The sequence below is a fragment of the Euprymna scolopes genome, chromosome 3 (genome assembly GCF_053919585.1).
Source record: "Euprymna scolopes isolate OS-2025 chromosome 3, ASM5391958v1, whole genome shotgun sequence".
NCBI lineage: Eukaryota > Metazoa > Mollusca > Cephalopoda > Sepiida > Sepiolidae > Euprymna > Euprymna scolopes.
This window is the reverse complement of record NC_136484.1, coordinates 66,883,742-66,898,455: the sequence shown is the minus strand read 5'-3', so window position 1 is coordinate 66,898,455 and position 14,714 is coordinate 66,883,742. Positions and strand designations below refer to the sequence as shown.

The 14,714-nt window shown below is 31.5% G+C and overlaps 1 protein-coding gene across 1 annotated transcript in view; it reads right to left on the bottom strand.

Annotated features, from left to right (window-relative positions):
- Window positions 1–14,714, bottom strand: part of LOC145255844 (THO complex subunit 2-like) — a 310,358-nt gene that overhangs the window by 281,629 nt on the left and 14,015 nt on the right. Inside the window, exon 2 of the mRNA XM_080114588.1 lies at window positions 10,997–11,144. Coding sequence (XP_079970714.1) covers window positions 10,997–11,144 — 148 coding nt within the window. The remainder of the gene's footprint in view (window positions 1–10,996; window positions 11,145–14,714) is intronic.

The window sequence follows — 14,714 nt, the reverse complement described above, 5'->3', positions numbered from 1 at the left end:
TTCCTTAAAAATACACAGGATTTAACTTCCATTATATAAAGGAAAGTCATCTGTGTGTTTGTATCTCTACTAAAAACTTTTGTCAGCTGCATCAGACTAGATTGAAAGAGTAATCCCTCGGATACATAATATGTGAAAATTATAAAAAAAGGAAAAAAAAAAGAAGATTAATTCTGTGGTGATTAACTGGACAATTATTTTGGAAGGGAGGTCACTTTTCGCGTTGCATTTTTTGCAAGTCATGCACATGTATCAAACTGAAACTATGTTCAAAAATGTTATTTTGCAGCTTCATGATGTCATAAGCAAGCACGTAACAGCAAGCACGTTTGCCAGTAACTTTTTTCATTTCTTTTCCTCTTTTACGTTTCAGGATTGAACCCAGCTGCCATGACTAAATTTTTTTTTTTTGATCGTATGGCCACTTGGTCGGGGGGTCCAGCACACAGACAACAAAAAGTGTTCAATATCCGAAGAATAACTACTTATCTTCTGGTGGGGAGGTTGTTCTATTTGTTGGGCGATCCCGTTCTTTTATTTTTGAAATTGTTGTGAGGGTATCGATGAAAGTGCTCAACATCCTTAGTATAGCAGCTATGTCCAAACTGAACTTCATGATCACTTGGGAAATGCCAGGTATCCATGCTAGTCTCATAAAAAATAAATTAGTTAACTGCCCTAAGATGCTAGAATGACATCGATGTGAATTATTTTACATTAAATTTGTGAAACTAACCCCCATTCGAAATTCTAAAATTGTTTTTGTTTTGTTTCTATCAAGTCTTCGGGATGTTTTCACATAATTTCCCTTAGCTATAACCCAAAGTCAGAGTAGCAAGCCTCCTCATCCTCCCTTAATTGTACAAAGACCCTATTAAAACAACACATAATTGTCTTAAAAAAAAAAAAAAAAAAAAAAAAAAAAAAGGATTTGTTTCCCATAGAAAAGTGGTTAACTGTGCTAAAATGCTAGAATGGCACAAAATTAATCATTTTACATTAAATTCTGAAATAATTTTTGTTTATCTTTCATGAAAGTTTTTCAGGGTATTCGCATGTAATTGCCTACAAAGGTTGGTTGGTTGGTTGGTTGGTTGGTATTTTTGTTTTACGGCATATCAACCCTTTTCAGGTTATTTAATGACGAATTCAAAGATTTTGAAGAAAAAATTTTTAATAGAATATATTTGTTGTTTTCAAGTCGGTTTCTATTTAACCCATAGTTGGAACCCTAACAGGTACTACCACTCCGGGTCAGAGTCGACCCGGGAGCAATGGTAATTAAAGGGTGGCTCCATACTCCCCAAAGCCTGCAAGCTGGGGCCTCACCACTGGATATAGTTTAAGGTCATATCCAGGACCACCTACAAAGGTAGAATCATATTCTGGAGAGGTGGTCAGATGGGGAGTAGGGGTATCAGATGGTGTTAATCTACAATAATACCAAACAATATTGCAATATATTCATTGTTAAGTAGTTCTAGATTTCGATTTCAATTTTTTGTACATAAAATGCATCACAATTCAACTGTAAATTCTCTAATGTCTTTTCTTTTAATGGATACATGCCATTTTTAAGGAATTGCAGCATATTTATGTGCAAATACACATAAATATGCTGCAACTGTAGATTATTTAAGAACCATTAATTTCTTGAGATTTTCAGTAACATATTCTGATTCCTTACACAAAAATACACTTATATGGTAAACTTCATTGCTTAATCTTGTTTTAAAAAAGATACAGCACTTTTACTGAAAAAGTAGTGTAAAAAAAAATGTGACAACACGCATATGTTCTTAAAGAGGGAAAAAATATTCAAACATGCAAGACAGAAGAAATAGTCATAACTTCCTTATTTTTTAATTGGATTTTAACAATTTAAAGAAATTCTTTCTTAGCTCATCAAGCTCTTTCTATGTATGCCATTATTGAAATATTTTAAGGCATTTAAATTTTTTCATATGTATTGCTAACTTTAGCAAACTCTGTTTTAAGAGATAATGATTATTCTTTTAACAGATGAATTTATAATGAAACAAAGGTTGTATAATCATCAACTGCAATTCTGATGACATTGCTTGAATCCAATGAGAGGGAGAATTTCATGACAGCAGAAAGCAATGACTAAATAAGCAGAGGAATACTAATGTTATTTAAGAGTTTCTTTCTAGATGAGTTGCTTTACTAAGGCTTGAGAGTCTAGTCTACCCTATGCAACTAATAGATATGGAGAAGAGAAATGGATTTGTACCTTGCCAAAGAATGTGAGAGAAAGCAACTCTACAGTTATTTTAATTCATAAATTCCACCAATTACAAAGCAATGAGTTTTTCCTCAACACATTAGGTTTCACTGTTGATATATAAAAAAAGAATTACATGGCAAATATACCCAATGAACTAAGTGCAAGTGAGATTCAAACACTTACATTTAAGAGACAGTTAGAATTTTTTAAAAATCTCTCAGTTGGAATGTATGAGATGGCATGTGAATGTCTAGCATCCAATAGGATGCCCCATTCCCATCTTGAACAAAAAAATCATGGTATAAAAAAAAAAAAAATCAATGTTTCCCAAATTCTTTTCTACCACTTGGTTAAATTTATTTTTCTTCTACTTTACAAGCCATTAATGATATGCGATATTTAACTAAAGTGATTTTGATCAGTATCATCTTTTACCTATCTCCATGTCAACTAGAGATATAGCAATTGTCAACAATACTTATCATGATCCATGAAAAAAAAAAAAAAAAATGATAAAACTTTTTTTTTTTTTTTTTTACATAGAAGTCACCACTTATCAAGGCCTGGAGGACACTCGAGGATAAGGGTTATTGAGTGTACAGTAATCAATGGGATAATATCGTAGTAATCGTTAGTAATGGAAATTTGGTAGATTGGATTACTTAAGGGGTGGTTCATAAAGAATTTGTTTATGTTGGACTTAAAGACAACCAAATTGTAGTTAGCTGAGAAACAGACAAACGGAAGAGAGTTCCTCAGGCGTGCAGTTCTAAGAAAGATTTTTGACTTAGACACAGTCAAAGAGTGGGCAAAATTATTGACAGTGGTTTCAGCTAGATGGGTGTTTTTTGTGAAAGATTGGCGAGATGGGACCAAAGATTGGAGCTCAGACGAGCACTTGCCATGGAAATAATGATAAAACAAAAACAGGCTCGCAACGTCCCTTCTGTGGGAAAGAGGTTGCAGAGAAGAGAAAAAGGCATCGCCCACTAATTAATGCAAATTTAAGTATTCTTTTAGAAAAAAATATCTTTCACATTAAAGTAAAAATACTGACTTTACAAGAAAAAATAGTTTTTATTAAGACGGTTTTAGTGCTGCTTATTTTTTAAAATTATTTATCAACTCAGTTAAAACATTTAATTGTTTATTTCTTTTTATTCAAAATAAATAGATGGTAGTTTGTTAATTTTCTTTTTAATAAACTACAATGAAAATGTACTAAACTAATCCTCAAAAAAAAAAAAAAAATAAAAAAAATAAAAAAATAGATGTCCAAATGGGTATAAATTTTAAATCTAATCACTAACACTTAAAATAGATTATATTATGAGAATAAGTTTATGACTTTTCCATTATATGTATAGTGATATGCGTTATACTGTGATTTGATATGGTTACAAGCCTAATGTAAACTAATGTCTTTCTCAGTCTGTTGTATATCTTACTTATCAAGACTTTTCCACTTTTTGTTCCACACTGGATAAAACGAATATTAAATATATTCAAATTCAGTTTTCAAACTTGTATTTGCCTTCTAATTTTAGAAAAAAAAGGATGTGTGCAGAGGGGAAGAGGTATTTTGCATAAGTTAAAAAGGATAAATTTAATAAAAGAAAAGAAAAAAAAAACAGCAATGTTTAATCAAATAAAAAAAAAAACTTGATATTTGATTTAACCAAATGAGCTGATGAAAAACAATCTACTCGTTCAATGTTGCAAGAAGTGGAGGGGGCCAAGTGTAAATATGATTATCAAGTGCAATAGTATATACAGGATTAGGATATTTTTATTTATTCCATATCAACTTTAGAGGTCATTTTATGCCATGCAATTTTAATAATTATAAAACAATGTGGACCATCCAGCCATCCTTGCTTGCTTGAATCTTGTACAATAAAGCAGCATTCTTGTCTGTTTGTTCACAATTTAATTAATATTTACAAAAATGACACTGTTTCACAAATTTATTTTCAAACTGAAAACGGACTTATACACAATTAAAAATTCCAGCATGATTTCTATATATACTATGTATTCAAACGAAATCTAAATTCAATCAATACTCTCATTTGCATGTTACAATAAAGAAAATCTATTTCAATAATTAGCTCGATGTTATTATTTTAATACAGTCGTTTTATTTAGAAATATTATTTAAAGTTAATTTATTTTCAATTATTAATAGCTAACAACAGTTGCATTTAAAACCAGAAGTAAGCTTATTTATTCAAGCTATGGAAGTTATTTCCTATTTAAGCTATGAACATTGCTTCGCATTTGATTTTCATAAACCAAGATGGATATGTTTTATGGTTCCCTAAATCCAACATGTGATCACTCTTTGTAACAAGTTAGGATATTCGATGTACAGTAGAACCCTGGGATATAGCATTAATCCATTCCAGGGTTGGTGAAATCGCTGTATGGCAGGGCCTAAGCAAAATTTTATACAGTATATTAAAAATTACTAACAAAATACAGTACAGTATATAATACACATGTTTATTATAAATAACATCATAAGGCAGGGCAAATACCATAACCAGGGTCCGGAAAAACATAGTATTCCACATCATAACCTGAAAAAAAAAAACAAAAAAAAAAAAACAAAACATATCCCAGGGTTCAACTGTATCCTAAATAGTATGTGGGTAATCCCTCTCCTCGGCAAGGTTGGATATATGCAGCTAGTATATTTATAAAATATCCATTTTATTAATTATACTAGCGAGGGTACCTGGTGTTGCCTGGATGTTTGTAGGTGTGTATGTGTGTGTGGGGGGGGAGAGAAAGCAGAACAAAAAGGAAACTTAATCCTGTTTAAATATTAAAAAAAAAAAAAAAAAAAAAAAAACGATAAAAAACAGCGATTTTAAAAATGGGGGAAAAAATAGGGAGGGGGCTTGATGGCAGGTAGGCTCGAACCCGGAGACTTGAGGCCAATAGGCTGAGCCTGAATGAACACCTGCGCTACTGCGACAGTGGCAATGTAAGAGCGATTAAAAAGTGAATGTCAAACATCACACTATTCCTCAGTTTTTAATGAGGTCAAATTGTTTTACTGCGGGATAGTTGTTTTGAACCAGTTCGAATCCAGTACTTATACTGAAAAGTGAAAGCAACACGTGGCGATCTAAAATCTGGAATATTTAGCGTTTCAAGGTCAGGCTAAATAGACAGGCGACTCCCGTTGTTAACTCATAGATATTATCATTTAGATGGCATATAAAAAGTTTGCAGAAGTTTAAATGTAATTTGAACAGACATGTTGCCATTAAACTTATTAGTGTCCTGTTAGATATGTTCCCGAATAGTAATCCCTGATATCCACATGGCAATATGCCTTGTTTGGGGTTAAAAAGAGAAATTTCTGTGAAACCAGATGTAATGTAAGGGTTGGGAAGATGCAGGTTGCTTAGTCTGACTGTAAGGATGGTCTAACTAAAGAAAAGGGAGCTTCATCAGTTAAGTGAATCCTTTTTCAGGAGTATGCCAACCTCTTGAGAAAAGTATCAAAACAAGAACATCAACCCTGATTCTTGCCAAGTTAAGAGCTAGGTCTCCCAGTAAAATGCAAATTTGAAAGATAACTTAAAAATTCAAGTTTTATTTCTCATTATATGTTTTGATAAAGAAACACTTTTCATGTTTCAGTTATAATTTAACCCTCTATTAAATGACCCTGCAAAAATTTAAATATATAAGCATAATCACAAACAAACGATTATGGTATTGTCATTCTTAAACAATTCAGTAAAAAGGAATCTAATAATATCTCACAAAAATATTAATATTTTATGTTTTAAATTACATTAAAAAATTCCATAAGCTTTATAGTGCAATTCTGTCATTTTTTTTTTTTTTTTTTTTTTTTTAAATATTTCTTACTTTTGTTAACGTTATTTTTGTGTTCATTTGAAAATTATGTTGTTGCATATTGCTTAACAGTAACCCGTTTTTGAAGTAAAGATACGAGTTGAAAATTGTAAAAGTTCAAGTTGGATGCATAGATTTAGGTTAGTAGTTCCTTCCAATCATATTGGATACTTCAATGTCACATAAAAAGTTTAAAGTTTGTGGCTTCAATTGTTGAAAGATATTTGGTGAATTTAGAATGTCATGTAAAATCCCAATAGATAGAACATTTAAAACATCTGCTAGAGATGGTCCAGTTAGATGTGTTAGTTAAGCACATGAATATTCATTAACATGATAAATAAATAAAATATGTGGTTTAAATCATCTCTCTTTATGAATATACCATACTACAAAAACGCTGTCACACTTGGCCCATAAGAGGTGAACAATGATATAGTCTTCATTAAGTCGGTATCCTCAAATATGAATAAGATTTTCTTTCCTATCACAAGAAAAACAAGGCAAGCATGCAAGGTCCGCTTCCACAAGACTAATGCTTGTGCAAAATTTCAAAAGAATCCAAGGCGTGGTTAATGAGAAAAGTGCGAACAAATGAACAGATGAATGATTTGGGGGCAATTTCACTCTATAATGACTCCTAAGGAGGCAACCGGAGTTATCCTGGAAAATCCGTTCTGTCAAAAATTTACTTTTATCATGACTAACGTTTGTGCAAAATTTCAAAAAATTTAAGGCATGTTTATTGAGAAAAGTGCAAACAGACTAATAGACGTGAATTACCAGATCCAATCCCTCCTTTGTCAGAGGTACCAAAAATACACAAATAAATAGTGATAAAAAGCATCTAATCATTATTGTCTTCAGTATTCCACACTAGTCTCTAATGTACATGCTCATAGCCAAGTAAATCAGGTTGGTAGAAACCTAGGCAAATCTTCGAGTTGGTTTGGCCATGTCCTATGTTGTTCATTTTACATCTAATGAGGGATACCAGCTCCATCTCAACACTGGTAAAAAACGGTAAATAGAGCAGATTAAAATATGTCTAACAATGATAAAATCCAATCTGAAAGCAATCAGTGGCTCTCAGATCAACAATCTTTAACAATAGAATTATGTGTAACTTGAGATCGCCAGGTTACATATTAAAAACTGGGCGGCATTCATTAGAGTTGCTTTCTGGATCCAAAAGGAGTCAACTCAACCCTGGAGTGATAGCTAGCACAAGCAAACTAGATATTTCTAAATAATTTAAAATTAATTTTGCATATATTTTTCTTACTTTGGAAAATCTTATGCGTCAATGTTGTATAAAAGTCATTTTTATATTCCTGTTGGGGCGAATAGAAATTTGAGAGAAAATGTATTCTTACTAATAAAATTTTTGTTCATCTCGAATTAAATACAATCCATAGTACATTTTGGAATATTACAAAATTAATTATCCATTAAATAACATGAAAGAATTTTAGTAAATATTTTACTAATAAAGAGATTAAATATTTTTGTTTACAAAGTAACATATTTTTGGTTCTCCAACAAAGTAGGGATTGGACCTAGTAATTCACTCCCGTTTGTCTGTTCGTTTGTTTGTACTTTTCTCAATAACTACATGTTGGATTTTTTTTTTGTTTAATTTTGCATAAACATTAGTCATTGTGAATGTAAATTTTTTACTTGTGGAGAGGGACCCCTCATGCTTGGCTTGTTTTATCTCAATTTTCATTTTAAGTAGTTTACAAATATTCATTGGAAACAAAATAGAACAGTTTTTGGGATGAGAAATTATTGCTTCGACTTTTGTCTTCATAAATGCAGATATTTGATGCGCACAATAGTTTGACGAAAAATGTAATAGAATTAGAAATTGAGTAAGAATTATTATTAACAGAAACTATATTTTAGTAAAAAAGAAATCAGTAGCATATAAGGGTATAAAATTATTTAAAAATAAGTAAACTATTTCAGATTCGATTGAGGTAATTTTAAAATAAATTATATCATCATTAGCATTTTTAACTGTACTGCAAATATGAAGACTCAAGGTTTTATCCAGTTGTAATAATCTTCCTCATGTCCTTGTTGAAGGGGTTAAAAGAATGTGAAGTATGAGGTTCTGATACAAGATAAGCTGCACGCAAATGTGGAGAGTTGGCTGGATAAAGACTTTTTTTTTTCTTTTTTTTTTTTTACAAAGGGGTCACCACTTATCAAGGCCAAGAGGCCACTTGATGATAAGAGTTATTGAGTGTACTGTAGTCAATAGGATAATTTCTTAGTAATCATTAGTAGTAGAAATTTGGTGTAAATTGGATTATTTAATGGGACGGTTCATCAAGAATTTGTTTATGTGGGACTTGAAGACAACCAAATTGTAGTCAGCTAGAAAACAAACTAACGGAAGAGAGTTCCACAGGCGTGCACTTCTAATAACGAAGCTTTGTTCATGGAATCTACGTTTCGGTTTAAACTGAACTTTAAAATAAACACAACTTTGGAAAAATTGCAGAATGATTTCCTAACCGTTTTATTTATTTTTTTTTTTAAAACAAAACTAACTCCTGCAAAAAATTGCTGATGCTGCACTTCAGGTAAAGAATTTTTCAGAAAGTGACAACAATGCCATCTTAACATTTTAACAGGGGGACCTTTTTTTCTTTTTTATAGAGTTTTCCTCCTACAGACTTTTTAGCCATGCAAAAGCTTGCTAGTTTAACTGACTAAACTATATAACTCGTGGTGGGGGGTGGGGGTCCTGAAGTAATTAGTGCAAATGACTAGGAGGAAACTTGCACACAATCTGCAGCAGTCACAGCTGGTGTCAGTAAGTATCACACTATCTGCAAATCCATTTGCATTAAATAATCAACTTTATAGTTGTTGAGGAATGCTGAAGTGAACCTGTTTCACTGCATTTTAGATTAAGAGGATTAATGTCAAAATAAGAATAGTTCTAAATATTTCTTTCCACTTTTAGTTATGAACTATTTTTTCATAACCCAAAATCATGTTTAAATCTGACCAAATTCTAAATGTATTAAAAAAGGTAATGCTGATAAGTTTGACAACCATGAAACCAGTATCAATGAATGGAGTCAGGTGTGTGGGTGTGTGTGTGTGTGTGGTAACCTTAATTCTATTTACTCAGAACATTTTTCGTAAAATATCCAATAATTAGTTAATTAGCAACAATACCTATTATTAAGAAGCAGCTGACATTATAAACAATTATCCACTTAAAGCCATATATGCAAAAAGGACAAAATAATTGAACAAAGATCCTATAATTCACTACAAGTTATAACCATCTTTAGATAATATTGCAATGACTCATGCTTTTTTATACTATTCAATTAAAAGCATAGGAAATATTATTGTATTATTGATATATTAATAAACAATATTTTATATCAGTTTGTACATTATATTAAACAACAAAAAAAAATTAGTGCAGCAGTTTCATAAGAATGAATAACTATATATATATATATATATATATATTTAGGAGAGTGGGCAGCATTTATCAAGGTACAGAAACCACTTGAGGATAAGGATTAATGAGTGACCACCATGATAAATAGTAATGGTGGATATTGGATAGAAATTCATTATTTATGAGGACCTCTAAACAAGAATTTGTTTAATTGAACTTGAAAACGATCATGTTATAGTCAGTTGGGAAGCATCCCCATAGTACTGCGTTCCACAGATGGGTAGTTCCAGGAAAGAAGCTTTGCTAATGGAATTTTCGTTTAGTTTTAAGGAGAGGTTGAGAGTAAGGGAAATTGTTGGCAGTGGTTGTACCTATTTACTATGCCTCCCCACGGGACAGAGTTAGACACCAGGGTCGTTTTTTAACGTGGAGAAAAGGTACAAAAATAAAAAATTGTCTCAGTCATGAAGGACTGATCCTCCACCGAAAGAGGACAAGAAATGGAAGTGCAGCATCTGAAGAATAGATGGTATTTATTTGCTCCCCCACTGAGCAAATTAGGCACAAGGCCGTTTTTAATGTGAGGTAAAAACCAGCTCCCCTAAAAGTAGGCAAAAAGGGGGCACTCTGGTTACCAAAAATAATAATTGTCCCAGTATAGAGGGTTTCCCCTCCATTGACTGGTACAAATTATCTTAAGTGCAGTATCTGCCGGAACAGATACTACACTTTGATCTTGACCAAAAAGGCCAAGTAATAGGCGAGTATTTGTCAGGAATGTTTTATATGAGAAGACTATAGATTGAAGCTCAGTTAAGCACCTGCTATAAGAATAACGATAGAACAGAGATAGACTTGTTATGTCTCTTCTGTGAGAAAGAGATAACAGGAAGAAGAGGACAAAGCTCCCCCACCAGATTTCAAAAAAGATCTTTGTAAATTAAAAAATATGTAATAACATTAGAAACAAAATCATATGACCCCGTAAGCTCAAAAGTTAAAGTAGATAAAGATATGTTAGGTCTTAATCCTAAATTGAAATATTCTGAATTATATTCATTTAAATAAATAATAAAGAAATTAAATTGCAAAGGATCTATACTTATTTAGTCCATTATTTTACAGAAGATGAATAAAAAACAACTTATTTTACTATTATGCTTGACCCCAATTACTCTAGCTGCAAAGCTGCTAAGCTTGTTATAGGTATAACCTTAAATTAAAAAGAAACAAATTCTGACTTTCATTTTTTGGTTTTGGTTAATACTCTATGTATATAGTACAAGATTTTTAATTGACGAATCGATAAATAAACTTGTGCTTTTTATTTATTTATAACAATAGAGTATTGAATGGTAGAGAAGAATGTACAAATATATAATTTTCTTCCTTTATTAGGAAAACAAAAAAGTGGAGAAAAAAGAAATACTTACAATTATTTCTGTAATAGTAGAAACGGCATGGTCTGGTTTCATATGTCCTCGTACGACACTAATGAACAAATCATATAATGCTCTCTGATATGATAAATCGGACATTTCCAGAGCAGTGATACTAGTAATCCCTTTACAAAATTTGATGCTAAAAAAAGAAAGGAAAAATGTTAGTTTAAAAGTAAAAAACCAAAACATCAAAAAAACAAAAACAAAATAAAACATTAGTTTTAGCAAATCATTATGTATTTATTAAAAAAACTGAAACTATTTACATCCAATAATTTTATAAATAGAGATTAAAATATTAGCTTAACAAAATTATAGTTTTATAAAAAAAAAAAAAACTAGGAGATCGCCTGGCATTACCCAGTCATAAAATATGCTTAAATATGATATTTTGATTAATGCAGACTTCATATTTATTATTATACTAACAGTACCCGCTAATCGACGTTGCCGGTGGAAGCATGCCTCTACCCTTAAAAAAAAAAAAGAAGTATGGTTGTTGTTGTTGTTGCGACGGCAAAATCTCCAGCCTCCTTATGTTACGAACATCTTTTGAAACAGACACCCCCAAGTCCTCATGGTAAGAACAGCTATTAGAATGTCAAGAACGGGTGGAGAGAGGTGGTGTAGTAAGGGTAATGAGCAACCCTCAGACATGAAAAAAATAATTAAAAAATAGCAGCGAGGGAAAACAGAAAAAAAAATTAGACGCAGTAGGCAGCCTGGTTGGTTGGTTGGTTGTTTTTGTTTTACGGCATATCAACCTTTCTCAGGTTATTTAATGACGAATCTAGTGATTTTGAGGAAGAATTTTTTAATGAAGTATATTTGTTTTTTTAAGTCGGATTCTATTTAACCCATAGTCGGGACCCTAACAGGTACTACCACTCCAGGTCAGAGTGGACCTGAGAGCAATGGCAATTAAAGGGTGGCTCCACACTCCAAGGCAAGCTGAGGCCTCACCATCGGATATAGTTTTAGGTCATACCCAGGAACGTTGTAAGCAGCCTGGGTGGAGAGAGGTGAAAAAACAAAAACAAAAAAAACAAAACAAAAAAAAAACATCCATTTAGCCGTTGAAGCTGTGATAATGTTGACTGATTCAAAATAGTTTGTCTCAAAGTTTTATTAAGAAGCAGAAATTTATATAAGAACGAAAACATGGAATCCTATCCTAAAATGAAATGAAACTGCTTTCACATTTCTTTGTACAAACATATAAGAATAATTGAAGTCTGGACAAGTTTATTTCATTGAAAAAATAAGTTCACTCATAAAACAAATCAGCTAATGTACTTCCTAATTTCTGGCGTAGCACTACCGGAAGTGGTAACAAGGCAAATCAGCCTTTCACTTTTATTGTTCTTCAGTATTTCTATTGTGAGGAGATTTATTGAAATAAGATAAAAAGACATTATTGAAAATTATGCAATAAAAATTAAAATTATACAGATAAAAAATAACACTAAACTTTTATTTTTATAATTTCATAAAATTTAAAATAATGAATACTTTTTATTTTAATTTTGTTATTAAAAGTGCTATTTTTATCTACATAATTTTTGTTAATTTTTATTGTATACTTTTCAATAATGTCCTTTTCTTAAATTTCAATTAATTGCTTCACAATAGAAATATTGAAGAACAAGAAAAGTGAAGAAACTGATTTGTCTTGTCAGCGCTTCCGGTAGCACTACACCAGAAATGAGGAGTTATGTTAGCTGACTATAACCGAGTTATACGTTCAGAGGATTAGAAACGAAGTAAAATTATGGCTTAAAAAAGAAAAAATCAATGTGATCCATACTACTGAAATTATATATAAAGTGTTTGGAAACTAATGCTTTAGTCAATAAAGTTTCTTTTATTACTCTCGTATTTTATATTTTTTTAGACATCACATCTATATCATAAACGATAATTTTATAGCTAGTTCAACAGATCAACAGTTTGGGTTACTGTCACAGATGGTCATAATTTAATGGTAATTTTGAAGTCTTGTAGTGTCAATTTCATTTTATTTCCCAGTACATTTGAAGAACAACACTCCAGTTATAAGAATCTATGGTGGAACTTTTTACTCAAAGGAAAATTGACAAGTAAAACTGAAGTGAAGTGAAGGAGTAGCTTTAGAAAAGCTCTTTAATAACATTTAAAAAATCATTAATTTTTATTTTTATTTCGGACTATTAGTCTCATCTTTATTAGTTGTTGCTTTTGGATCTTTTTATTGGTTCACAACGTTTCGGCCAACTTCCTCTGGCCTTCGTCAGGTGGCAACCGCAACGGATAGGAACTTCGAATCTCCTAACTGCATTCTCAGCCATCACTGCCATCCGAAAGGTTGTGAACCAATAAAAAGATCCAAAAACAACAACTAATAAAGATGAGACTAATAGTCCGAAATAAAAATAAAAATTAATATATAATGCTCATCTCCAAAAATGAATTCCAATTAAGGAATAATATATATATATATATATATATATATATATATATACCAATCGGTACAGACCCAACTATGGAAGATCAGATAATAAATAAACGTGGATTTATAAGATCAAAGAATCCAACCTTGATCGCCCTTCGGGGCCCGTGGCGCAGTTGATAAAAACGTTGAATCTCTACGGTTTCAGATGAGCATTGTCTGAAGATAGCGGTTTCAATCCCACCCAAAGCGTGCCAGAGGTTAATTGGTCAAAATGTGGTGAGACGACAACAACTACGGATGACAGGGATGGCTGAGAATGCAGTTAGGAGATTCGAAGTTCCTATCCGTCGCGGTAACCACCTGACGAAGGCCAGAGGAAGTTGGCCGAAACGTTGTAAACCAATAAAAAGATCCAAAAACAACAACTAATAAAGATGAGACTAATAGTCCGAAATAAAAATAAAAATTAATATATAATGCTCATCTCAAAAAATGAATTCCAATTAAGGAATAATATATATTTAAAAAATCATGTTCATATTTTTATTTCAATATTAGCTACAAAATCTACGTTGTTTTCTTTTCATCATTTATATAATTTATTTTCTTCTTCAAAAGCAGAAATATTTTCAGTTGCAATCAATTGCCTTTATAACTGAATACGAAATCAAGAGATTAGTTAATTTGAGATGTCAAACACTTCATTTTCAAATAATTAAGTGCTTTCTGAAACGACAATTGAAGTACATTTTTTTAAGTTCATAAGATAATTAGGATAAAACTTTTGCATGGACTTCTTTTAAATCTTATATATAAAATGATCTGGATTTTTTTCCAGATGCAAATCTTTTCAATTCAAACACCAATTTCTCTATGTTTCATGAAAACATTTTCGTATTTTCTAAACATTACAGAGAAAAAAAAAAGGGGCGGGACATTTATTCCCAGATTTCTGCCTCTCCCAAAAACGCCTTCAAAGCAAAAGATAGCAACAATATTTATCCCTTATAAATTATCTACTACCATGCAACTACTCTACACCAGGAGACTTGTTTATATAAAAGAAAATATTTCAGAGCTCAGATACATTCCATTATTCTGGCATTCCTATTCTTTAATTCTGCCTGCTTGATAATAACTACATTTCGTTCAAACCAACACATGATTTGGCCACCATATTTCATGCAAAAGGCAACAACACTTTCCAGGTTAATCTTTTACATTTTTTTTTTTAATTAATTCAGATGATCGATTAGTGTACACACATCTTTAAATATC